The sequence below is a fragment of the Pseudorasbora parva genome, chromosome 19 (assembly GCF_024679245.1).
Source record: "Pseudorasbora parva isolate DD20220531a chromosome 19, ASM2467924v1, whole genome shotgun sequence".
Taxonomy (NCBI): Eukaryota; Metazoa; Chordata; class Actinopteri; order Cypriniformes; family Gobionidae; genus Pseudorasbora; species Pseudorasbora parva.
In genome coordinates, this window is record NC_090190.1 from 16,484,519 (window position 1) to 16,511,576 (window position 27,058).

A 27,058-nucleotide genomic window follows, 5' to 3' on the forward strand; every position below is an offset into this window, starting at 1 on the left:
TTACTGTACTAGCATCTTGCATCATAGACATGCAATGCTGTCTCTCTAAGAAACTTTCAATTTAATCAGAAATTGTTTAAACAGACAATAAGTGAATAAATTACTTACTGCTTGCAGGAATACAGAGTCCCATTTCTTCAGTTTAAGATGCTGAGCGAAGCTTGCTTGAAATGGGCCGAACAAACAAACGATTTGTTGTGGTATCCGATTATAATAAACCTCAACCATGTTTCATGAGAGCCGTTTTTGCTATCTTCAAGTGTCGTTTACCATTCAGATTTGTCAGTTCCGCCTGACAATGAACATGTTTTTACGGTCTATGGTTTGGACAGATGCAAATGTTGGGGGCGTGCATCCCTAGCGCTTTCGTCATGGTTGGGTTTATGTTGAGAAGCACTTTTTTTCTGTGGTGTTTTTCATGCACGAGATTTACATATTAAGTAGGCATGGTGTTTGAGACTCACAGTATGTGATGTCCATGTACTGAACGCTTATTATTTCACTATAGCAAGGTTAATTCTTTTTTTTAATGGGCACCTTTAAGTCAGTAGCCTAACTAATTACATTAACTCTCTGATCAAATTCTCAAGTCTTATCAGACTCAATCATAGACTTAAAGGGTTACTTCACTGCTTTTTTATATTAAACTGTTATTCCCTTAACTAAAACGAGTTGATACATACCTCTTTCGTCTCAGTGCGTGCACGCTCTGACGCGCGGTCGCGGTGACGATATGATAGCATTCACTGTTTATTTGTTTATTTAAAAGTTTGTAAAATTCAAATTACTGTACCAAACAGAGATCAAGTTGGAGGCGACCAAACACCTCCACGTTTTCCCTGTTTAAATACAGTTACACAAATAGTTGAACGATCCAGTTCAACACAAAATTAAACGTACCGCTTTTCTAAGAGGATTAAAAAGGAGAACTAATATGGCGGAATAGCACTTCTGAGAGTACTTTGACTCGGCGCAGTAAAAAAAGTCCCGGCTTAAACATCTTCCTCACATCTCCCCCTCCCTTTCTCATTTCTGGGGGAAAATTGAGATATGTAGATAGTGTCAACTATTTATCATCCACACCGTATCCTCCCCCCTGACAGAAAAGAGAGAGGGAGGGGGAGATGTGAGGGAGGATGGGACTTTTTACTGCGACGAGTCGAAGTACTCTCATAAGTGCTATATTGTTCTTTGCCGCTAGAGGGCGCAGTAAGGCTGTTAAAATCATAGATGGTTAAAATGGCCAGGAAATTGTTTTCATAATATACAATAATAACGTTTCCTAGCTGCTGAGATCACACAAACGTCCTGTTGGCCAAATTGAAAATACCTTCATGATTGTAACTTGAATTTAATTGAATTACAGAGGCATAGCACACTAACATGTCTTCCAAAATATGGTTGTACACTTCATTTCAATCTGAAGGAGGAACAGGTTATGACCTGCACAGATGCTGTGGCATGCACATGTCATGTGGGTCAAAACCAATTTCCTTTCCCTTACCATAGGCAGAAGTGTGCAAACAAAGAGACTTAACAAGGAATATCTGCACATGCTTAAAACATTAATAGATTACTTTCCAAAACGTAACTTGCTCAAAATCCTTTGTTCATATCTCAAAAGTAGGTATTTGTGTCAATGAACATATGAAGTCCTTTTATCATTGTTCACAAACTAGCAATAAGGCATTATTTCCTTATCTATACAGTGACAGTTTTGATGTCAGTGACTGAAAATGCACAAGGCTGCACCTTTTCATTATGGCAAATATTAATTTCAACATTACGAATTTACACTATTTACAATTTACTGTTTGTGGGATATTGATTGCATCTTGTAAAAGTCAGGTTCACTTTTACTGTTGGTTTACACAACAATCATTGTGATGCAGAAAAGAAAAAGACAACATTAAAGGCTATGCACTCTGTGTTTGTCCAAAGTAAACAGTACAATTCAAGTATATAGTATTACAGTAGAGTGCACGTTGTTGGATTGCACAACTGTTGTGTTTACAAAACATTAGAATGAATGAAGACATGGGTGTCCATTCTGTCCAACATTCGGCTGCATCCGTCGATTTGCCTCAGTAATTGTATTGGTTTGTGCTCTATACACTTGTCAACTGAAGGGTCATGAGATGCACCTTTTAGAAAACGAGTTAATCATTGTTTGATCTAATACTTCACATTCTCCTTCATTAATCATTCATTCACACACACACACACACACACACACACACACACACACACACACACACACACACACACACACACAATAATACAAATTAAATAAAATCTAATAGAAAAGTGTGCTTGATAAATTAAGGCCACTAGCTCAAACATTTTACATTTGATGTCTTATGCAATGAACTAATGTGTAGATGTTTTGGGGTTAAGACTATATATTCAATAGAGAACCAGTGTAATACATTTTAATCAACATAAGCTAATGATAATGTAGGAAACAGCAGATAAGTGAACATAATCAATTGCATGAATGTACTAAATCATTGGCAATTTGTGACTAGATGATGTGTGGAGGTTAAAAAAAAAGTAGTTTTGAGAATTTCTATTGTAATCTGAAAAAAAAAAAAGTGAGGAAACAATGGGAAAAACTGTATAGAATATTTTTTTTGTTCATTTTTTTTTTAATGCCCCAAGATTTTCTTATTTGTAATTCCCGGTTTCTGATCTTTTTTGTTGTTGTTTGTTTGCTTTTTGTTTTATATATTATAGCCAACTTATATATATATATATATATATATATATATATATATATATATATATATATATATATATATATATATATATACATACATACATACATACATACATACACACACACACACACACACACACCTCCTTGGACCCGATTATGTAATCAGGCACTCTAAGGGTATGATTACAACAATGTATTAAAAATGGAAACATTTTTCCTTTGTGTTTTTCACATACAGGTGACAACATTGCCTAAACAGTTCCTGTTCATACAGATCCACAAAAGGCTTAAAAACACAGTATTCTGCTGCCAGGCCAGTAGTTCGTGATGTCGCTTTTTTAAAGAAACACTATAGACTGAACATATAATACACATGCGCATGATATCCCGGTTTTCAGAAATTCACCTTTTTGTAGTTTACACAGAGATTATTAATGGCATTTTCAAAAAACGTTTTGCAATTTAAAACTATTAAAGAAAAAAGGTGTCACGTAAACAGCCCCTAAATCTCCTAAATGAGAACATCTAGTCCATGCATTGTAGATAAAGCAACAGGTTAAGCCTAAACTGATCACATACACCCTCCAGTGTTTTCTTCTGTTGACAACTTCATCAGTCTAACCTGAATTCACTCCTTAATGACTGATGACAGAAGGACTTTTGCCCTCAGTCATTTGGCACTCTGGGAGGTTCAGAGGTAACTTTTTATCTCAGCTTGTGTTTTTATAACTTGACTTGCGGTTTATAATAAGCCAAAGTAAATTGCCAGGCTCTACTGTGTTAAAATAACAAAAACAAAGCAGGAAACTAGGACAGTTTGCTTGACAAAAACATACACGCACAATATTAGTAAAAAAACAGCTTTATTAATACCTCTCGTTCAAAGAAATATAAAAGACTGAGAGTTACTTCTATATTTACAGAGCATAGTTTTTGCTTCAAACAAACAGAAACAAATCCTACTTGTACAAATTGAAAAAATATCCCCTGCTGTGACGGTTCGATATTGTGTCAGCAGTAAAGAAAATAGTCCTTTTCATCTCTCAATAATAGTCTGTGCAAAGAAAGAATGCATATCAAACACACCGTGTTGCTGCTACATTAAGGCAAAAACCCTAGGAACAATACACTTAGGAAACTCCTTGGTAAAGTGACAGTGTCAATTAGATCATTTCTCTTAAAAAAATCCTATAGATAACCTTCCCACGTCTTCCACAAAAACAAAGCGTAAAAAGGTCAACATCTCTTAAAATGGTTAGCAGATCATTCAGTACCCTTTAAATTCAAAGCTAATCGCTGGTCAACCATGACTGTGAAATAAAAGCTTTAGAAAGCATAAACCTTTGAGGAGCCTTTACGGGCCAGGTTTGGAGTGTCGGTTATGGAAGCTGTTAATCTACATATGAATGGAGGATCAGTAGTTTGACAACTTCCTCTCTACTCAAAGTGCTGCAAGGGTCTGTGCCCCTCGCCATAAATACCGCTTCATTGGCATGGAAACTATATAGACAAACTCAAATCCACTGCAAAGGAAACGTGCTTAAAGTGGACATCGCATTAAAAGCAAAACATAAAATTCTATTAAATTAAGAAAGCAAAATCTACTCCCTAAACAATACAATTCCTCATGGCATACAGATTTGTGCAGGTTATGAGGCAAAAATATCAGCTTGAACGTACTGCATGCTGTTGCGTATGAAAAAAAAAAAAAAAAAAAAAAAAAAAAAAACTTTCAAAAGTACATTTTATCAGATCAACTGATACAATTAATTTAAGAGACAAACATTCACAAACATCGAAAGATCACAGTCTCCTCAATGGTTTCAAATACAACATGTCTATGAGGAGCAACCCGACCGCAGAGGCGCTCTGTCGGACACAGCGTCGACTGAAATAAAAGTCCTGTGGTAAAAGCGGTAAGTGAGCTTAGTTTTGGTAGATCTTTTCACTTGTGGAGTAGTCGTTGGTAGTGCAGGTGTGGGTGGCCACCCCTCGGTGGATGGGTTCGGGGCTGTTGCCGCCGCTGCCGATGGTCAGGTTGAGCAGACTGGTGCACGTTGGCAAGTAGACGTGCTGGACGTGTTCCACCTCTGACCGACACACCGGGCATGACTGTAAAGATAAAACAGATTTCAGTCAGCATTTAGTGCAATAACATTGTAGGAATATTGTTATATAGCTCTTAAATAAAAGGTACAAAAGTCATGTGGTAGATCGTTGCAAAATAAGCATATGCCATGCTACAGAAGAAGTGTCAACAGAGTTTTTCCCTACAGCTTATAAATCACAAGAATAGATGTATTTGCACAGCAATTTATTAACTTTACTTTGTTTAAGAAACATGGGCTGATGTGAAGGGATGCATCTCAAACAAGTCAAGGAGGTCTATAACGAAGCAGGGTTTACTTTATGGAACTGAGCTTTATCGGCTTTATAATTTTGCTGCTTTTTTAATATGTAGTTTTTTAAAAGATATTTAGCTGCTTTGAATCTTTGGTTACATAATGTGGAGTCGTTTTGTGCTGATGCTATTTATTATGAATAAACCTTTTGGTTTATGTCTTATGAAATTATGAATTCCTTTGCAAATTAAAATGTACATTATTTAATTCACCGGATTATACAAAACTAGGCATCATCAAATGTTATTTAATATTCACGGTAAACGATTTCAGTCAAACAAATACACCACAAATATAAATAAAGAGCAATGGCATTAAAGTGTCATTGATTAAAGCTACACTATGTAAATCTTCTGTCCGCTAGAGGGCGCCTATTCAAAACAAAGGCGAAGTTTGATGATGCCAAGTTTGAGCGCAGAATCTTTGGACATGTCGTCTTCGCCTCACAGGCGATGGTTGAAAGAATTGGGATAGGACTCGGGCAGAAATCATGTTCATGGATGTGATTATTAACGTTACTGTAGTGTGAAGCAGAGCAGGAACTAGTGTTGTGGAGCTGAGCAAGGCCGCTGGAGCAATTGTTACGCAAACACACGGGTAAGAGTAAACGCGCTTTTGCCAAGAGTAAGGCAAAGTTTCCAAATAAAACCGGAAACTGAAGGTAACGCAGACATGACGCAAATGACAGGCGACTCCCTCAGATGACGCAGTTCCTTGGTTAAAATAGCAATTTTCTCACAATTTACAAACAGTTGGAAACATTTGATATATTGTAAGAACTTAACCAAATATATGGCCGGGTGGTTTTTGGATATTTTACTGCAAAAATACTACATAGTGCACCTTTAAGAAACAAAAAAATCTTTTGAAAATCTAGTTTAAAGGCCAATTCACACCACACAGACAAATGCCAACAAACACATCTTTTGGATCATTGTGATGGTGTTTGTTTTCTCCCGACTAAACATGTTCAGTCTGCGTTTGTTGGGTCGTAGAATGTCTGAGCAGTGTGGTATGATTTTTCCAACAAACTGATGTAATCTAAACAATTGCCATGACGACGAGGCAAGTCCTTTTGCAAAGTAGGTGTGAAGCAGAAATTATCCTTGTTATGAAAATGGCAGGTATCTGGGCAAATCATAATTTTAGAGAAATAATTATTTGAAGATATTCGCGAGAGAACACCAGAGAAAGTTTGAGGGTGCAGGGCGTAAAATCTGAGCGAGAGCAGAACCATGTATGAAAGTGTGCGTCCAGTAAGTTAGTACTATAGAGTGAAAGAATCTGCCTGAGATTCGTTACATGGATGCTCTCTCACTTAACAGTGTGTTCTCGACAGTTAACGCAAATTAACCTCAAATGAACTATAAAACGAGAAGGTTGTCTGAAAGATGCAATCTTTTATTTGCATAGATTAAAATGAATGAAGAATACCTTGGTGTTTTTCTGTGGGTGCTCAAGTTTGTCGCTGTTTGTTAGGGCAGTGTGAACATGAAATGTATTTTTCATAAAATCATTTCATATTTTTTTCATAAAACTTTAAATCTCCAACTTGTTTGTGGGCATTTGTCTGCAATGTGAATTAAAAAAGTAAAGCTATATTTATATATATATATATATATATATATATATATATATATATATATATATATATATATATATATATATATATATATATATACACATATATACATACACACACATTGCATGCGAGTGCACACATTTTTTTTCATAAATAGTATAATAATTAAAAAATATATATCCTTAATCATTACATAATCATTAAATAGTAAAAACTAGCCTTGTCTTTTTATAAAAAGGATGGAACTTTTGTTTATTTCTGTATATTGGTGTCACAACATGACTTTGATCCAATTTTTCCAGACATTAAATAAGCTTTTTGGTTTTGTTAAAATATATATTTAAGAAATTATTTGAAGGCACATTTAGCATACTAAATAATACTAAAAGATTAAGCCACACTACTTTTTCTTCATTGATATATCCGGACAGTTTTATCATTAACATTTTTGATGCAGTGTTGGGTAAAATGCACTCAAACCCAAATGTTGTCTGACCTGCAGCTGTGCAGCACAGTTCTGGCAGCACACCATGTGACCGCAGGGGCAGAATGCGGCGTCGATCTCTTCTTCGCAACACAGCATGCACAGCAGCGCCTCCCGGAGTTTCTGCAGCTTCTCCTGTAGCAAGCGGCTCTGTTGACAGCCCCCGCAGTCCAGCGCCCCCTCCTGGTCCCGGGACGGTGAGCGGGACGATGGAGTGCGCTCCCCCGGCCTAGACATCATGTCCACGATACCGGCGTTGTACAGTGCACGTCTGGCGTAGTCGTACACTTCCTTGGAGGTCCGACGGATGTCGAATACATACTTCTTGCCCAGGTTGATGTTCTCATTGAGGAAAAGTGAAGCCAGGTGACCCTTGAAATCCCGGCTGTATTGCATCATGACAGCGTTTGTCACGGTGTCGCACCTGCAGACAAAGCAAGAGCGATTGGTTAGCGAGACGGCATATTACACATTAGCACGTTATCTGCTCAGCGCCTGCCACACAGCAGCGCAAATTATCCGTTATCCATCAGAAATAATGGGCTTTTGAAAAGCTGCTGTAGTTGTGAAGATGAAGGATGGTGCCTCTTGTTAGAGTTCAAGGGCAGGGAGCAGCGGCTGGCTGGGTTCTTCAACGTCTCGGCAATAAAAGCTCTTATCGAAGGCTGAAGGAACAGCACCTCACATACTTAAAACAGGTGAAAGCAGTTTTATTGCCAGACGTATACAACACTGTCTAGGTTAGATAACTAGATGAGCAACGTCTCAATCAATGTTTTATTATTATTTTTAATTTTTTGCTTCTCCTCAAAGATTGAGTTCAACTCAAAAGCAAAAAAATAAATAAAAATACAATAATCTTAATCAACAAGGTCTGGGTCATACATTTCACCCCTAATCAAAATACACAAAAAAAGTGCAATCATTTTGCATAAGAAAATCCTTTAATGTGTTCTTTTGAATTTTATGACAACTAAGCATTCCCCTTTACCACATCATTAAAAATAATTAGAGAGTAAGGAAGAAAAATATCAACACCACCAACCATCTGAAAAATATCCAGACACATTAATGAGAATTTTGGGTGGAAAAGAGATGGTCATGAAAATGGCGCATAGCAAAAATAATGGTCTTAAGATGCAGTTTGATTTATTTAGGGGATTTTATTTATTGATCGATAATAGGATTGTGGAGGGAAGAAGGACGGACATTTTATTTTTTTAAGAGGTGCATTTTTATAAGGCTGACCCACTTGTACTGCTATGTTATTGTAAGTTACTTTGTCACATGTTGGATGATGCAAGACGTTTTCACAGCTAGCCGTTTACAAATTAAGGACAAAGTTTCTTTGCAACAAAATATGCTTAGAGAAAGTCCAATACAAAAGCGCCTTATCCCGTAAAGCACAAAATGCCTCAAACAGAGCAAACTGCTGACACAGAGGCTTTCTACAAAGAAAATACTATAGAACTTTAACAATAGCCAGGTAAAAGAGAGATTATTAGCCCTCTATGATAACAATGCCTAAAAAATATATCATTTTAAGTGGTCCAGACAGGTAAGCTAAAGTATCCTAGACAATAAATGTCTTGAAAAAGTTATGCACAAAGCGTGTAGTGTCAAGACTGCCAAAACTGATTAATAGCACATTAACAAGAAAAAAAAGTGTCTGTGCTCACTGAAGGGTTTTATTCACCTTTGAATGTGCCTGTATAAATGAGTCTCACCTGTAAAAGGCATGCGTCTCTGTGATCGCCCGGTACAGCCCACTAGCTGCTCGATTACTGATTAACTTGAACAGCAGGACCACACTGTCGCTGGTTTCCTTGGTGACAGTCAAGTACACGCTCTTCCCTGATTGCGTGGCAATTTGAATGATGGGATAGGATATCCTGCATTGAAGGGAAAATATGACGCATTCAAAAGGCAGCAATGGCACAAATTGAATTAATGTTACATGACTGATCCGAAGATATACCCTGGGCGTCATTTTATGAAAATGACGCCATCAGGAGCACTTTAGGCTGTGTCGCTGCATCAGATTCTAACCTGTTAACCAGGGTGAAGTCCTCTCGGCAGATGGCTATGCCCTCTGGTCCCACTCCAACAGCCAACCTCTGTCCTTCAGCGTCCCGCACCCAGTGCCACTCCACCCCATAATGCTCCAGCAATGACACCAGCTGTAGGGCCTGGTACTCCACTGAGGCCTGACTCAAACCCTCCAGAGCCTTGTGCTTAGCTATGATACTGCCAAAATCAAAAGAGACCCATTGAGTCCAAGAGAGAGAGAAAAAAATGGCACCAGCTGATCACATGAAAAGTGGGACAGAGGTTGAGGAAGAAGAATATTTTTTTCGGATTTTAGGTTTTGCTATTGCCATGTGTGAGGTAAGAATAAAAACTAAACATTAAATCAACCTAAAAAAACTAAACAAATAAAAGTAAGATATTTGACCAATACTGAAATTAGATACTCATTTTTATTATGGCTGGTAATAAAATCCAAATGATACAGGTCACCTCAATGTTTTAAAAGCTCATATATTACCCATTTCCAATTTCTGCCAAATAATAAATTATAATACAGTATAATACAGTAAAACTTTAAATTAATTATACTGATAGCTGACAACTACTTTTATTATGGCCTGACGATTTAATGTTTAAATGGGAAACCATACTTAAGACCTGTTATTATCTACTATCATAATCAGCAATAAACAAACAGACTTGTATAGATTTTTTTTTTAATGTTACTGCGAGCGATACCAATAAAGTCACCAATATTCTGGACATGTCACGGATTAATTACTGACAAAGTCCATGGCTTTGTGTTGGCCTGTATAAAGCTTTGATTTTCTTCTGCTAAGCATTAGTCTTAATTTGATTAGATGACAATGATGATTAATCACTAGAGACGGATTTCATTTATCCACTTTCATTTTATTTGATTAGGTCATCTGTTATCTAACCAAAACAAGTTCAAGAGTCTGAACAGAACTCTATAAAGGAGCTCTGTAATTAGTCAAACACCATTAGGAGAGCTTTGTTTGCATTCACACAGCCCTGGATAACATGTACGCATGAGAGCACAGATTAGAGCTCAGCTCCGTTGACTTGTAAGTAACCAGTAAATAACCATCTAAACGCCTAACAACCAGTTAAAACGACAACAACAACAAAATAATCTTTACACTAGAGTACTATCTTAAGAAAGTAGTCTTGGCTTCTCCTGGATGGTGGTTTGTGGCATCTGTCAATCCATTTTAATATTTGTTGTAAAAAAAGAAAAGAAAAGAATAATAATAACTATAATAATAAATAGTCCTATACTGTGGGTTTCAGTATATTTGTTTAATTTATTTATTTTTTTACATCTCAGTTTCATTATTATTTTTTACATTGTATTTGTGTTCAAATTAAATACATGTTATTAAATCAAATATTTTATTCATTAGGAATTGATAAATCTTTTGTAACATTATTTTAAAATGTATTTTCTTTTTTAAATAAATGCTGTTCTTTTAAAGGGGGTGGTGAAATGTTTCATGCATACTGAGCTTTTTACACTGTTAAGACTTGGATTCCCATCCTAAACATGGACAAATTTTCAAACACTAAGTTGGACGTTTGATGGAGGATTTCTGTGTCAAAAATACTCCTTCCGGTTTCTCACAAGTTTCAGAGAGTTTTTTGAGAGTATGGGTCGGCTTGACGTTACTAGAGCGGAAGGTCCTTGTATGGGCCGTACGGGCTCTTCTCCCGGAAGGGTGCGCACGCGCGTGACTAGAGCTAGAGAGGAAACGCACGGCCATAAACACTCTCTCAGGTGCAGATCCACTCGTCCGAGCAACACTTCTGTCGTGCCACGCTTCTCTTTATTCCTATGGGTAACGTCAAACGACTTTAAATGTGCCTGCACAGCATTCCGGGAAGGTAGCGCTGCATTCGAACCGTTTTGAACGCAGAAATGACGAGAAGCGTCAAATCACGCTTCAGTCGTGTTGCAAAAGTGGATCTCCAGGGTCTCTGCTGTCACAGGACTTCACGAAATCAACAAGAAGTGTGTTTTTGACGGAGCGGTCCCGGCGATAAAGGTTCACGGTCGTGCTTTGGAAGCAGGCGGTGAGTAAAACTGCTTCAAATGTCTATGTTGGCTATCGTCGCGTGAGTAGACATCAGTAAACGACACGATCGTGTATAGTTAATTTATCAATGGAGCATGTGATCTATGGTGTGTGTTTAAATACATTTGTTTAGCTGACCAATACTTCAGTCAGTTTATGGGGGACGTTCTCACAAACGTCGCTCTTCATTCAAATGCGCTAATATTACTCCATTGTTTTTTTTAATACACTAGTCTGACGTGCAAAACCGTTTTGCTTGCTACTGCTAAGGTTTAGTCGCATACAATAGTCCATAAACCAAATCATGTCCTCATAAACTGCGAGTAAACAAACGCAAATGTTGACAGGCCACTAAATACAGTACATACCACAGAGACGGACGTCCTGCTGCTGCGGTTTCTCCTGTTCAATTTATTTCATCCTCCGGATCTGATTCTGGATCATATATGTATTAGTTGAATCTGATTAATAGCCATGGTTTATTTAGGGTAACGTTTTCTTTTCCACGCATGACGATGTCAGCTTTCAGAAGCTCTCGTGCTGTAGCTGCACGCTCGTCATATTTTTTAGCTCCGCCCACACGATACGCCTCCAGCCGTTCGTTTATTTCCGGAAAGACTCGGTACAGCCTATCTTTCTTTTATAAGTATAATAAAACTAAAGACTTTTCGGAGATATGAAGGATGCAATACTACTCTATAGGTACTCAAGATTGACATGAGATTGACAAACTGAGTATTTCACCCCCCCTTTAAAAAAACAATGGAAGTTTGTAGAAATGATTGTGACTGGCATGTTGGCTTACCTGTTGATAGTGGCTTGGTTGGGTTCTGTGGCACAGAGTTCAGTGTACCAGTACTTGGCTGTGTTCTGGTTATAGTCACCGAACTCTGCCTGGGCTAGGAGGGCGCTGAGCTCTTCGGCTTGTTCGGAGCACATCCGCAGATGTCCACGGTGCAGATCCTCTTTCACATGCATAAAAAACAGGTGCCTGTAGAGCAAGGGACAGACAAAGAAATTGTGAGAGTTTGTAACGGAAGGAAGCAGGTGGAAAGCGAGGGAACCACATATGGATGTCGACAGGTGGTACAACAGGAAAGCGAGAGCGACATACACCGACTGAAGCGGGTGTCGGGTAATGGAGAACTTTAATTACAAAAACATCTTGCACATGCTGCATCCAACTAGCATTTTAATATGATCCATGTAGAGATCATTTAGGTGAACGGTCTCTTTAAAAAAGGGGAACAGTGAAAACCAGAAGTGACCAAAAAGCAATTGAAAATATCAAAAGGTCAAGCAAAAAGCAGAAATGACAGTTTCTATTCCATATGAGGGACTCATTCACCGCACACACTCACGCAAAGTTCTGTTTTTAAGTGGTTTGAGTTGCTCTCGTCTCTTTATCATCTCTCATATCTGGCATAGGCAGCGGAACAACTCCTGAGGTTTTCCGGCCCCTCGTGTACAACCTCGCCAACTCGTTAACAAATGATAAGCACTCCGTCTCATACGTTGCAAGAAAATCACACTCACTACTCACTGCTGACATGCTGACATAAAGCTGACATAAATCCCTGTAGCTGTAATTCAGGAGTGCTAATTGCGTGTTTTACTGAGGATGGATCTCCTTTCAGCCGTTTGTGGGACTGTCAGGATTTGTTCTCTGATCGGTCAATAGCAGGAAAAGTCTTAAGGATAAAACTTGACATTAAAGTCACAAACCAGGCTTGCAGCCATGAGAACAATGGTTTGTTATTGACTTATCTTTTTATTGATTGACTCTCTCAAAGGGAATGATTTTAACCTTGACTAAGCATTAGACCGCTTCCTGCTCAGCTACACAGATAGAAGTTAACCACATTGCACAATGATTTCCGGGAGCAACAGTCACTGAATAATGATTAGACGAGCAGGACTCGTTCTGTTAAAAACAAAAATGTTGGTCATTGTGTATGATTTAAAAGATAAAGATAAAAAACAGAGAGGGAAAAAAGTAGAGTAATGAAACAAATTGGATAACACTTTAGTATGGGGAACACATTCACTATCAACTCCGACTTTTGCCTCAATAATCTCCTAATTTACTGATTATTAATAGTTAGTAAGGTAGTTTTTGTAGCATTTAAGTTTAGGTATTGGGTAGGATTAATGGATGCAGAATATGGTCATGCAGAAGAAGGCATTAATATGTGCTTTATAAGTTCTAATAAACAGCCAATATCCTAGTAATATGCATGCTAATAAGCAACTAGTTAATAGTTAATAACTGAACCTTAAAATAAAGTGTTACCACAAATTGTTTGTGTTGCTTGTTTTTGTATGTCTGCATAGAAAAATACAATGGAAAAATTTACAGAAACAAATGATTGATTTAATTTATGCATGATACTAAAAGTAAAATAAAACTAATTATATTTATAATGAATAGTATTTATAATAATAATAATAATAACAACTTATTATTGTTATCATCATCTAAAATTGTAAGTGACGTTAACATTTCTTTAATTGATGTTACTAAAGAGTAAAATTATTGTTATTGATAATGTTCTTATTTAACATTAATAAAAATAATTTTACATGAAAAAATTAAATGTTTATTTTAATAATAGATTTTATTTATAACGCATTTCATTCCAAAGAATCTAAATGAATGTATTCTATAAAAATAATAGTAGTAATAATAATACATGTTTTACATTATTAATCATTTTTATTAACTAAAATTGTTAGTGCTAACATTTACTTATATTAAAAAGTACAAATATTGTTATTGCTATTAATAAAATTATTTTGTGTTATTAATATCAATAATTATACATTAAATAATTAAATATTTATTTAAATTGTAACGTATTATCATTATTAAATTCTAAAGTTGTTGTATCCATTTAATAATAAATGTTATTAACAATGACCGTTATTATTAGTACCATTACAAACATGTTTGTGCGTTGTTGTACATCTTATTTATGCATCATACTTATGTTCACGGAAAAACTATTTAAAGATGCCTGTATTATATCAGCGGTTCATCTGCTTGTTCAAAAAAACAAAAACCAACCTGTTTTAACATCATCATGGTTAATTACTGTCCAAACTCCCTTCTTCCTGTAACAACCAGATCCGACTCCTTTAAGTTTATGTATATCTGACCCAAAGCCCTTATGTCCCCGTAACCTTATGTCCACTACAATTTTGCAAGTCCCCTGAGATGAGCTTTGGAGACCAAACAGGGCTGATGTTTACCCCAGTATGCCTCTGTTTCCCCAGCCAACAGAAGAGCATGAGAACACCAAAACAGGGTGAGAGACATTCCTGCTCTGCTCACACAGGCGATGGCTCTTTAGGAAAACAAACAACGGCATATCAGTTTGCGCAGCGCTGCCGACAAAAGCCCTGGACTGATAAACATTGACTTTGGATGAAAAAAAGGACATAAAAAAGGCGGAGAATGAAAGATTTGAGGTGAATTCATAGGCCAGACAAATAAACAAGACCTGCAGTTTGACAAAGGGAGTCTCGCCCCGGCCTGACAAGGCACTTCCCTGTGATGACATCAGACTCATGTGATGAATTACCTGGCAGGCAAAACAAAGGCGGCTGATGGGGGCAGGGAGAGAGGCAGGGAGAGGTTACTAGCGGTCAAACTCCAGCTACTCCAGGACTGAACGTGCGGCACTGGTTCAGTCAGGCTCATTACGCGACTAATCTTAGAAACGCACAGCTGTGCTAATGCAGCCACTCGTCATCAACACACAATATGCCTCTTCACTGTGTGTGGGTCTAATGGGTTGGCGTGAACATAGAACTGAAAAGATGCCCAGTGTGAAGTAAAACAATATGCCACTAGAGACCACGTTGCAGGGATTTTACTGTTGCTACCAAGGGGCATGATTCCCAAAAACTAAATGACATGTGGAAAGGTCAAATTAATTCACACAAACGTTCCATAATGGCTACCCCTGTGAATAAAAAAAATTGCTTAATTGTCTTGGATGTGCACAGTGTGCTTCAAATCTTAAAAGTATTAAAAAAAAGCTCTCAGATAATATAATACTAATGAAATAAAAGGCCACGTCAGTGTACTTAAAGGGAATTCATCTCTCATGACTTTCATCACACACTTAAAACTTTTACAACAGACCATTGAAATATAATGATTTAAAGTACACTTATTTTGTTGGGCTGCTGACTAACATACCTGATGCACATGTTAAGTACTCGATTTAGAATTGTATCATTAGTGTTATTCAATATTAAAAGTGTATTAATTAAACTTAATATAAATTGTACTAAATTGCAACTTCAATTACAAATATATTTTACATACATTACATTTTTCAACAGAAATTACGTTCTAGTTTACCATAAATGCTTGTCAGTACATTCTGCAGAACATAATAGAAGTCATTATGAAAATTGCATAAAGATATACATAACTGGGTGAAAAAAAAAAAAACCTCTAAAAGTTCAGCTTATTGCAATTTTATGTAAATTTAAACCATAATAAATTCTCATTTAATTAACATCCAGTTAAGGGGTTCAAAAACATTACATTCAGTTAACACATATATTCTTTCAATATATATTAGTCCCACACAAAAGTATGCTGAAGTGTCCTTTTTCACAAGGGAAAGCTATGAGCAGCTGAGAACAGCAGTTGTGGTGGAGTCTAGTGTCTTAATTCGATCAGATTAGTGTGGTGATGGTGGTGGTGGTGGGGGGTGTCTGGGGGCCACAGGTGTGCTCCACTCTCTCTCACCAATTGTTTGTTTGTGTCACTTCAAGGCCTTTTCAAGTGAACATGAATGCTGAGTGTACATGTACAAGGTCCAGCATTCATGTTATAAAGATTCTGTCTGTTGATAAATTAAACTGCTTATTAAAGTATCCACACCCCATTATATATTGCATTTACAGCATCAAATCATGATGTCCTAAACTTAGTATTACCACACACACACCCTGCATCCCTTAACTTTGAGGTTCCTAAATCATCTGCGAAGAATGCTACTCTGAAACGAGAGTTCCTCATGCACAAAAAAAAAAGAAAAAAAAGAAAAAAAAGAATTTGTTTCCACTTTTCAACAGGAGCACTTGATCGTGCAACTGGAAGAATTCAATTAAAAATGCCTGTATCCTCTACTGACAAAAATGGGTCATAGCGTGATATCTGAGAGAGCTTTGCGAAGGAGGGCTTTCGTGGGTTTGAGGTTTTGGCTTCAAAAGCAGTGCACTTTCTGCAGAATTTCCTCTAATGTTGAGCTGGAAAGCATTTTCAAATGAAATTAGCTCATAGTTGGTTTGTGTTGCGAGACATTAAAGGGTTTGAGATAGAAAGGGATACATTTCAGACAAACCTAAACAGACCCTAAAGGGACATAGTGGTGGGAAAAAATATGGGATGGGAGGAAAATATATATTTTAATGATTTTGCATTCTCTCACAAAAAAAGTTTTGCGAGAGAAAGCAAAGTTTCTTGGTGGAACGGCAAACATTTGCGAGAGAACGCAGAAGCATTTTCCCCCCTCAAACCTCTTTTTTCCCCACCAACATCTCCCTCTAGGGGCTCCGTACAAACCAGTTTAAAGTTGCAAGATTAACTTCTACATTTTACTCAATTCTTTCCTTGCTAATCGTTTTCTCTTCTCAGATTCAGTCAAAGTCATTATGGGGGGCCAGATGTTTGGGGGTCTGACGTAAAGAACAAAACATTCCTCTGAAATGAAACGAGAAGCTTCTGCCCGGAGACAGCAACAAAAGAGGGCAGTCTGCACAGGAGTTTCATTCTTTGCAGGCGCCCTTTGAAACAATGTGGTTTTCGAGTTAGTCAAATAACATTGCTCTGAGCCATGTAGCGGGGTTACTCGCAGTCAACGAACTCTAGTAAACCCTGCCACGCATCACAGGTAACCACCTCCTCACAAACCCACAAAGTGTTAATCATCACTCACTCAATACGCAAGAAAATTCAGATGAAAACTGAAATCAACAACGGGTATTCGAACAAAGAGATGCTTTGTGAGCAAACGCCTCCGGTAAGTGATGTGCTCGGTAATAAATGGTAATGCTGTGGGCTTTAAAAAAAAAAAAAAAAAAAAAAAAAAAAAAAGCCCTAACAAAATTAAATTGGGTGCGGAGACAACCTAACATCATTCCGGAGTAACACACTCAGCACAAAGAGGTGTAGGTTACTACAGTTCATCCACAAATGTGGTTAAACCAGTTCTGCTGTACAGAATTACCATTAAAAGAGTGCAAGATGCAAGCTAAAAACTGAACATTGTATTTGTACAAATAAGTTTGCATTTACATTTCTATGTGGTTAAATATTACGTTAATGATTTCACCACCTTTGCAGGTTTTGTTGTTTCGGTCCTTTTGTCACCACCTTTCAGAGTAGTGTGAAGACAGGAAATAAGGTTTGTTTATTTAGCATTTAGTGACTACAACACACACTATCTTTTTGGCGACTCTCCATAGACGTAATGTAATGATGTTTATACCGTACAAACTGTATTTTCTATCCCCCTACACTGCCCCTAAACCTACCCATCATAGCCTAAACATTCTGCATTTTTACTTTCTCAAAAAAAACTCCTCCTGGATGATTTATAAGCCTTTTGAAAAGTGGGGACCGCTGGCTGGTTCCCACAATGTAGGTCATCTCAGGTTTTACTATCCTTATGGGGACATTTGGACTTGCATTTCTCATGTTAGCGCCGTAGCTCAACATCTCAATATATGGTTCTAACAGAATGTCTTGTTTTGCGATCCATATACAAAGCTTCGGGAGGATCTTGCGCGTCGCAGTCTTCCCGCGTTAAGGAGGTAATCAGGAGCTTATTGGGATTGCTGGTGACCTTGTTGTCAGGATTGGATGTGGGGTGAGAGTGGGGAGAGGTTTGCCTCGGCAGTTGTCTGCTTGAGATCATGTTGACCCTGAATAGCACCCGCACTCCAGTTCCTGCTGACAACACCCAGGGCCCTGACTGTGAAGATAACAAGACCTGAGATCACAGCAGCATGTTTTGCATATTTGCAGGCGCAAAGAAAACCAGTGGTGTTGCAAGTACGAGTGCTCAGTGGATGTTTTCATGTTTCTGAACATAGCCAGGGTAAGAGAATATGTATGGGTTAATCTTTTAAGCATTATTCGCTGCTCTCCCCAAGGGCTAAAGCTAAACCAGTGCACAGATTAATGTTTAAAGAGCCCTTCTCTTATTTAAAGTGTGCAGTGCCTCTGCTAATGGTGCTGGCCTCTGTGGAACAACAGGATCATTCAGTCCTGATGAGAATGCTAAACACTCAAGCCCTCTAAAACAATACAGCCATCTTTACACAAGCCTGGCACGTAGAGCATGCCATAAAGACTAGCTAGGGCATAATCATAAGCAAGCAACCATTATCGTGCTGACTACTTAATGACCCCCCCCCCCCCATAACACCATAAGTGTTAGCGGTGATAAGACAAACCAACTGTTTTTAAGGCCCCTACGCACTACAAGCTTATGCCATGTAAGTGAAAACTTCCAAATCTATTGATTATATTGGCGTGTTGTAGGGATGTGACAGTGAGGAAATTTTCCAACCGGTTAATCAATGCATGACAGCCCCGGTAATAACAGTATCCCCGGCGGGGGCTTTTAAATTGCCAATTCTAAACCGAAAGTAAAATGGTATTAATAATACAAATGGTATTCATTGCGAAACAAGTTTTTTAATTAATTGAAAACACTGAATTGAATGAACTGAAAACACACCAGTGGATGTGCACCGTGAATGAGAGTGAAGAATGATTTCTGACTCCTGCTGCTAGTTTTTGCTGTGACTCTTGTTCGGCTCACGCTGCATGTTCAGTTTTTAAATTGTAGTGTCTGTTCTCTAACTGAAAAAATAAATAAAAAAATTATAAAATGCATGAAAATATAAATAGCATGAAATAGCATGAGAAAGTTGAAACATGTCAACTAACACTAGGCTTGACAGGAGTGTGAACATGTCTGATTATGCATACTGAAAATAGAGCAGAACAGATTACGAGATGCTGTTTTTTGGGGGGGTGGGGATTTCTTTAAGACGTGTGAGTGATCGTGGTTGAGAGAAGAGGTTGCGCGGCTCTGATCCTCAAAGGATACAGTAACAAGGTAAGCAGGATTAGATTCTCAAGGCTGGTGGTTATCTTTAAACTGTGCCTCATTTGAGGATTTTCCCGAGCCAAAAAACCAACAACAACAAAGACATAGATGTCCAAGCGCACTGGAAATAATCATTTGTTCTGAATCCTTTTGAAGTACTAGTAAACATTTCTTCTATCTGGCAATCATCCACCAGCACTCTCCACAGAGGAAGTATAAAGATCTATTTTTGGAAAATGCACTTATACTAATGAACATGAGGAACTGTCATAATAAATGGACTACAGAAGCTAGTCTTTCCAAACGGCACGCTCTGAGTCTTATATAAGAGGCTCTTTTGCATTCAGAGGCCTGTGCACTGTTTAGTGCATCTTACATAACAGAACAGACATAGATAGAAAGGAAGTAGGGAAAGTGTGAAAGAAAGCCTGAGTAGATTTCTAGTCCTGGACAGGGCCTGAGGTGCAGCAGAGGTCAGTGCATGACCCACTCTCATTTCCAACTTGGGATTCTGTCAAGGAAAACTTGTTTTTTATTTTTATAAGGCATATTAAGGCATATTAGATTTATCATATTCATGAAAAAAATAAAAATAAAACCTCTCTCTCTCTCTTACAAAAAAGTAAAGCTTGTGTCAAGAATTAAGTTTAAATTCAAAATAAGTTCAGCAAGCCCTTGTTTTTCAATCCCTCTCAGCTTATTTCTGGTCCACTTATTTTACAAGCCAATAAATTCCCTATAGATAAAAAAATATATATGTTTTTAAGACTAGATTTTTGTGCTAAATACTCGGCTTCACTCATAAATGTGCTGCATAAAATGGCTTATGAATGTTGTTCCATGTCGATTTTAGTGTATATTACAGCACCATTTCAATGCCATGGTACATATAAATAATCAAAGTTCCATGGTATTACCATTTTAATCCAGTCACTGAATTTTGATACTCACAGTATTTTTTTGTAACTTTCAGCACTGTTCGAATCAACCATCCTCGTTTTAGTTATGAATCACTTTGGTGCTCTGAAGCCGCTTTGGAAGGAAGTTTGTAATGCTGCAAGATGTTAACCCTATACCAGACACAAAACAACAAGAGGGAATGACTTCATGCACATGCATGATTCCACTTAAAAAAAAATCTGTGTGTTGGGAAATGTATGTGGCTTCAGGCTGTATGAGTGTGTGATAAATACATGCCACAGCTCGTTGCCGGTCGATGTGATGAGCAGTGGAACGCAGTGTCGAAGTAGGGCAGAGGTCATTGCACAAACAAGGTTAGAGAACATGACCCTTGTAGCCGGAGGCATGGCCGCATCATGCATGCATACGGGCACGCGCGCACACACACAAATCTACAACACTGCCAAAGAGAAAACAAAGGACTGTATTCATGTGACTGCAGCCTGCAGTACACTCAGAAATGCCAGGCAGCCATCCATATTCTGACACTTCCTCCATTTAGGCAAATAAAGGTTACTCTAATATCAAACCCTTTTCATTTAGTCACTTGTTTAGTCAGTGTTATTTAGAGGAATGCACAAATATTATAATTCTGACCTGATAATTATTTTAAAATGGCAGATATTACAATTCTATACAATTATTTTGTTGAATTCAAAATAATAATAAAAACACTAAAAACAAAAAAACTATTTTTATCATACAATTTATCACAACAGTTCAAATGTACAGTATGAAAATTGGATATCCATTTTTCATGTTGCTATAGACCACATTGAACATTGTTATTAAATGATCAGTGTTTCAATTTACCTTTAATTCACTTTACCCTGGGTTTCTTCTAACCACACGCACGCACGCACGCACGCACGCACGCACGCACGCACGCACGCACGCACGCACGCACGCACGCACGCACGCACGCACGCACGCACGCACGCACGCACGCACGCACGCACGCACGGGATGATGTCAACAAAATAAAATTATATAAATAAGACAAAATGTTTCTGGAGCAACAAATCAGCATGATAAAACTATTTCTGAATGATCATGTGATAATAAAGACTAGAGAAATGACTGCTGAAAAATCAGCTTTGCTTTTATTGGAATAAATTATTTTTAAAACAAAAGATTTAACGTTACAGTATTTAACATTTTTTTACTCAATGTTTAGTTAAATAAATGCAGCCACAGTGAGAAAACTACTTCAGGAATGATAATTTGACTTGTGGGAGAAAATAATGCACATAATGATGTTATGCAACAACGTAGCATACTACAATTTGAAATGTTTCTGGTTGTATAACCACATATTATATTGAAAAAAGTGTACACTGCACAGTAAGCAATATGCTAATATTCCATTCTGAACACTTCCAGCTCCTGCCACGTACCACACAATGCCTGTGTTCATTGTTATTCAGTGTGCTTTACATTTCCTCTACCAAATATTCAATCTCAGCCTGATCAAAGCATTGCTCATGTCCTGATGACGAATGAGAAACAAAGACTCAACCCCCCGCCATCGCAAATTTTCCTAACACGCCAGCCTTCACACTTTCACACAGCGTAAGCTGTTTTCGTGCCCATTTAGAAGGCTGTCCTGGCCGCCTTAACAGCTTGAATGATATTGCGGAAGCTCTGGGGGTGTGACGTCCCCCCCACCTCGCATCAAGAAGTCTTGTGGAAAGAAGCGCAACACGTGTGACTTTTAATTAACGTTAAAGTTTCTCCTTCCTCCCTCCAAAATCCTTCAATCCTCCAATTAGCCACCTGTCAGTGACCCCCGCTAATCTTCCTCAGGTCACCAGAAGGCCTAAACCAAAAAAAAGGGGATTTTTAAAATCACAAAGCCTTAGAAACGGACACGAGTGTCTAGTAACCAGGAAACTGAAACAAGTGCCCTGCCAGAGATGTTCTGTCCAGAGGGCGCATTGGCTGTGGAAATGACCGCGGAAGCTGGCACGCAAACCCACTTCATTTTATTGAAAAGGACCAAGCAGATCTTGGAGCTAACCGAAAGCAGGGCTCCAAAACGGGGCAGCTATCAAATAACAGCACACAGCAGATACCGGAGGAGAGAGGGTTTACTGTGGGGTTAAAATTAGTACGCGGCAGGTACATACTCACTCTAAAGACACGCACAACCTGAAGCTAACGCAGTACGACTGAGCAGGTCGCAGGAGACCTTATTTATAACGTCAAGCAAAGAGAGAATGTGGAAAAACAAGTCAGAGGGGAAAAAATTCAATGTTATCACCTGTCTGTGCCATTCTTTGTCAGAGACAAACATTTGTGGGACCAGCGTCCTGATAAAAAGAGTTAATTTAAACGACAAGCATTGTAACCACTCAGTCAAATTTCCTTCAGACTCTCTGAGGAGGAAGTTGACTCCAAAAGTACTTAAAAACATTGCACTGACAGCTTAATTTCATTGTTGAAGAAATTAAAGCTTTAGATGGGGCTCTGAACTAAATATATAAAAAAATCTGAAAAGAAAAGGGGAAAAAAATATAATAATAAATAAAACATTTTTAGGAGAAATCCAGTAATGGTAAGCTGTACAAATTTATGACAATGTCCCGGACCAAAAAAAAAAAAAAAAAAATTAAATATGTTACAGTGGTTACGCAAATGCCATAAACACTTAAACACATTTTATTCCCAAAGACACATTACATGATAACCACCAGCCTTGAGACTAGTCTGACCTTGTTAGGCAAATATTAAAATGCGATTTGTATGAATTCTTACTAGTGTTATTGTAATATGATTATATCATTTATATTATACTTTTATAGCATTTATTAATAATTATAATTATATAAATTATTTTTTTATTTTTAAGGTTAGATACTTTAAGATTTTTATTTTAGCTTTATTTCAATTTATTTTTCAACAAACAGAAACGAATTCTGCCTTTGCGTGGAATAGGTTTACTGAAATAAGTTTATTAAATTTTATTCTGATTCATATCAATTACCAAAAGTTAGTTCTAGTCAACAATAACAACATTGAGTATTTCTTTAAAAATAAGTTTTATTTGAGCTGTAAAAGTTGTCTTAAATGTTTGTGATGGGACTTCTAAATCAGCATCATGGGCATCAGAAGCAAAAAACAAACAAACAAAAAAATGTGGGTGGGAGCTCTCGCTTAATTTTTTTTTTTACTGGAGTAGATGACGTTTTAATTAAATACATATACCGCCCTGTTTACCAAACGTCTGATTGGGCCAGTCAAAACGATGGAAATCAAGGAATAATTTACAGTAAGCATATTAGTGGGGTAAGATATAGTGTAGGTATAAAATAGTGCATAGCATCATGTTTGAATCCGCCTTTTGCCGCACTCGCTCTACTCCCTTATTCCATCACATATAAGATCAGAAAGGCATTCCTTTTTTAAATAAAAATATTGAAAATATTAGAAAAGTGGAAATAAAGTGTCTAACGCTTTTAATAAGCGTTTTTCGTTAAGTGTAGGTAAACAGACATGTGCTGAATTAGAGACAATAAAAGGGAGTGGGTCCAATATCATTGGTTGTAAAAAGTGGGTCCCTACAAAATTTACCATCTTTACATGATCCTTCATCTTTTCACATCCTTACATGGTCCTTCGTCTTTTCACGTCCTTACATCTTTACACATATAACGCTTAAAGGGTTAGTTCACCCAAAAATAAAGTTTCATCATTGTTCCAAAACTGTATTTCTGCCGTTCTTCTGCCGAACACAAAAGATATTTTGGGAAGTTTTATTTTTGTCCATATACAATGGAAGTCAGTGGTCACCGAAACGGTTTAAAATATCTTCATTTGTATTCCACAGAAGAAGAAAAATTCAAACAGACATGGAACATCACGAGGTTGAGTGGCTATACTTTCAAAGCAGTGTGCGTTTTAACATTTATTGTGTTGCCCATGTATGTAAAAAAAAAGACGAAGAAAATAAATGATTTGGTCAAGAGCCACAAATGTTGCCACTAAAGTTTAACTTGCATCGCTTAAGCTGTACTCCACATTTGTCTTAGACAAAGAAAAGTAACAACTCTCTAGTCAGAGGGAATAAAAGAGCATGAGGTGGTGGTGACTCTGCCAGCACAGTCTCTGTGGGTAGGAGTCTTTGAGCAGGGGATCACATTTCCTGCTGCTGCTCATAGTACAACGACCTACAGTAACCCACAGGAAGCAGGGTTACTACAGGGCAAACCACTGTACTGAGGACCAAAAAAACAAAAACTTTTACAGGCTACTGTGCAAAGTGCTTTCTCTCTATGCAAGACACGTGACTTCAGCTGATGTGAAGCTGAAACAACACACATAAAACCAGTGTTGTTAAATTAATATTTAAAATGTAACTTGCCCTAGATTTTTGCTGTTAAATCTTAACACAGGCACGCTCCAAATATTCAGCTCAAGTCAGGCATGGAATTCACATTAGACACAGAGAAATGGGGGAAAAAAATTGGTTTTACTTCCAGTAATCTTACACAAAACATTCACACACCCACATACTCTGTTGCCTTTCTTCCTGACGTTTTTCTGACATCTTCCACTGTATTGGATTGGAAGTCTAAAAACATCTCTACTCACAGACGGTGATGAAATGTTCTCAGTGACAGCTTCCTCAAACAATAGCCTTTTTTTTTTGTAACGCACACGTTGCTCGTACATGTGTTTTTTTTTTTTTTTAGCGTACGTACCTTGTCTGCTCCTGCAGAATAAGGTGAGGCTCCACAAAGAACTTCACTCTGAGCCGTAGCCTGCAAGGCGTGAGATTGTCCATCTGCTGGGAGATTCGGTTCCTCAGGTTCAGCCACAGGTTCTCTCCCTTACTGCCAGAAAACTGCAGCCCAAAGTAATCCACCTCAATAATTCCCAACTTCCGACATACCTGTATCCAAGAGATACATTTCATATTGTTAAACATCATTTGTTTTCTTGGCCCTGTCAACTTATATTGCATTTTGATTCTTTTGTGGGCCACGAAAGTGTCATTTTTTTGTGTGCAAATAATTATTTTAAAGTTTTCATGAAACAGAAGTTGCGATAGTCTGTCCTTTCATATTGTGATCTAGATCCAAGTGAAATGGCTTCTTGAACAAGAAAAAAAAGTATGATAACTGGGACTTTATTATGTCATTCTGGAATTGCTCATTGGATTGTGCGATCTCATGTGATTGACAGATTGTCCCGTCCTCATAATGCAAAGTTATTTTAATTAGCACATATGAATTACAAAAAATAAATGAACAAACAACAATGTTCATAGATAATAGTGTAATTTTCCATAAAAAAACGAGAATTGTCCATTTAGATTTTATGGCCACTGTGGATAGACTTTAAATGTATCTATATATTTTACAATTTACATCTATTTTATATATAGATTAAAATATCAAATTTAAAAAATAATTTTGCAATTTAATTTAACAAATCCAGATAATAAATTACAATATTGATAATCTAACAAAGGGTAATCCTTATTCTCGCGTCTCAGACGATTATTTCCCACAGTGTCGCAGTTAGGACAAGAAAATCCCCTTTAAAGGGCAGATCTGAAGTGGCAAAATGACACATTTAACACACTATTCTATAAGCAGATATAAACTTTGTAAAGATACACTGAGGAGATGACATGCTGAAATTCATTAATTATTCTGAGCCTCGTTGTTATAAAAGCCCAAATGTCAACTATTTTTGCTAATTTGATTGGCTTTCTAAATTGCTGCTAGACTTAAAACGTTTAAGTTGTACAAAAAGATATATATAATAACAACTTCTGAGATGAATCTAAAACATTTAGTATAAAGTATAAAGCGTTGAAAAACTTTCACTTTTGTCATATACGTTGGATGAAATGCAGAGCCTGCATGCACGAGCCAAACATCTGCTACAGAGAATGAACTTTAGTAACCTCGCGCATGCCATCACACATGCACACTATTGCTTGGAGGACCCAAAACATATTTTCTCTAAAAAAATAACCAGGTATACGTTTGACTTAAAACATACCGTGTGTTTTAAGTATCATGCAAAACCATTTAGTTGGTGTAAGAACGATTACATAGTAAACATGACGATTATTTTCCTGAATTATTTAACGAGAGAAATGTATCTGACTCAAACACTCCAAAATTAAGAACATTCTAAAAATAATTTGCCATTTTTTCCACAAATAAATGTATGCAATCAGATATATAGGTTAATTTTAAGTTTCCCTGTGCCTCAAACTCATTCATTCTGCGTTCAGGCTACAACTTTTGATTTTCAACATTTGTGTTTATTTCCTATGGAGAAATGCACAAGCGCTAATCGGAAGTCACATTGCAGAAACGTTTAACAATACGCATCACATCTATTTCACATCGAGACTTTCATTCATGATCTTACCTTATTCAGACAGTCCTCTCCGTTCGCCTTTGCGTCCACTTCAATCTCCATCACCACCGCGTCCGGTCGAGTAACATGGCAGAGCATTTTCGAGAGGTGTTTTGTCTTTGGTCTACCCGTCCTGTATGAAAAACACTGCAAACAGCTCTCACTGTTGTCCTCTCTAAGCACCCTACATTAGCCCTCGCTCACTTTCCTCAAGCCTTCTGTTGTTTCACTGGGTTCTCTCTGTGGCCGAGCGCTTCCT

General features: G+C 37.5%; 1 protein-coding gene across 1 annotated transcript; it reads right to left on the reverse strand.

The window, feature by feature from the left end:
* Positions 1-4,435: 4,435 nt before the first annotated feature.
* mylipa (myosin regulatory light chain interacting protein a) lies at positions 4,436-27,058 on the reverse strand. Its single transcript, XM_067426040.1, has 7 exons — positions 26,812-27,058; positions 25,122-25,312; positions 12,120-12,305; positions 9,237-9,434; positions 8,915-9,079; positions 7,200-7,611; positions 4,436-4,831 (listed from the first exon to the last, which is right to left on the reverse strand). Exons 1-7 carry the CDS (start codon positions 26,896-26,898, stop codon positions 4,646-4,648), a joined length of 1,425 nt encoding a protein of 474 aa, XP_067282141.1. The 5' UTR covers positions 26,899-27,058; the 3' UTR covers positions 4,436-4,645.

Excerpts from the sequence above, each read along its gene's own strand:
- mylipa (XM_067426040.1), bottom strand. The coding sequence starts at position 26,898 with ATGCTCTGCCATGTTACTCGACCGGACGCGGTGGTGATGGAGATTGAA. Across the intron at positions 9,435-12,119 it reads AACCAAGCCACTATCAACAG|TATCATAGCTAAGCACAAGG; the intron begins GTAAGCCAACAT and ends TGATTTTGGCAG. Across the intron at positions 7,612-8,914 it reads GAGACGCATGCCTTTTACAG|GTGCGACACCGTGACAAACG; the intron begins GTGAGACTCATT and ends CTTTGTCTGCAG.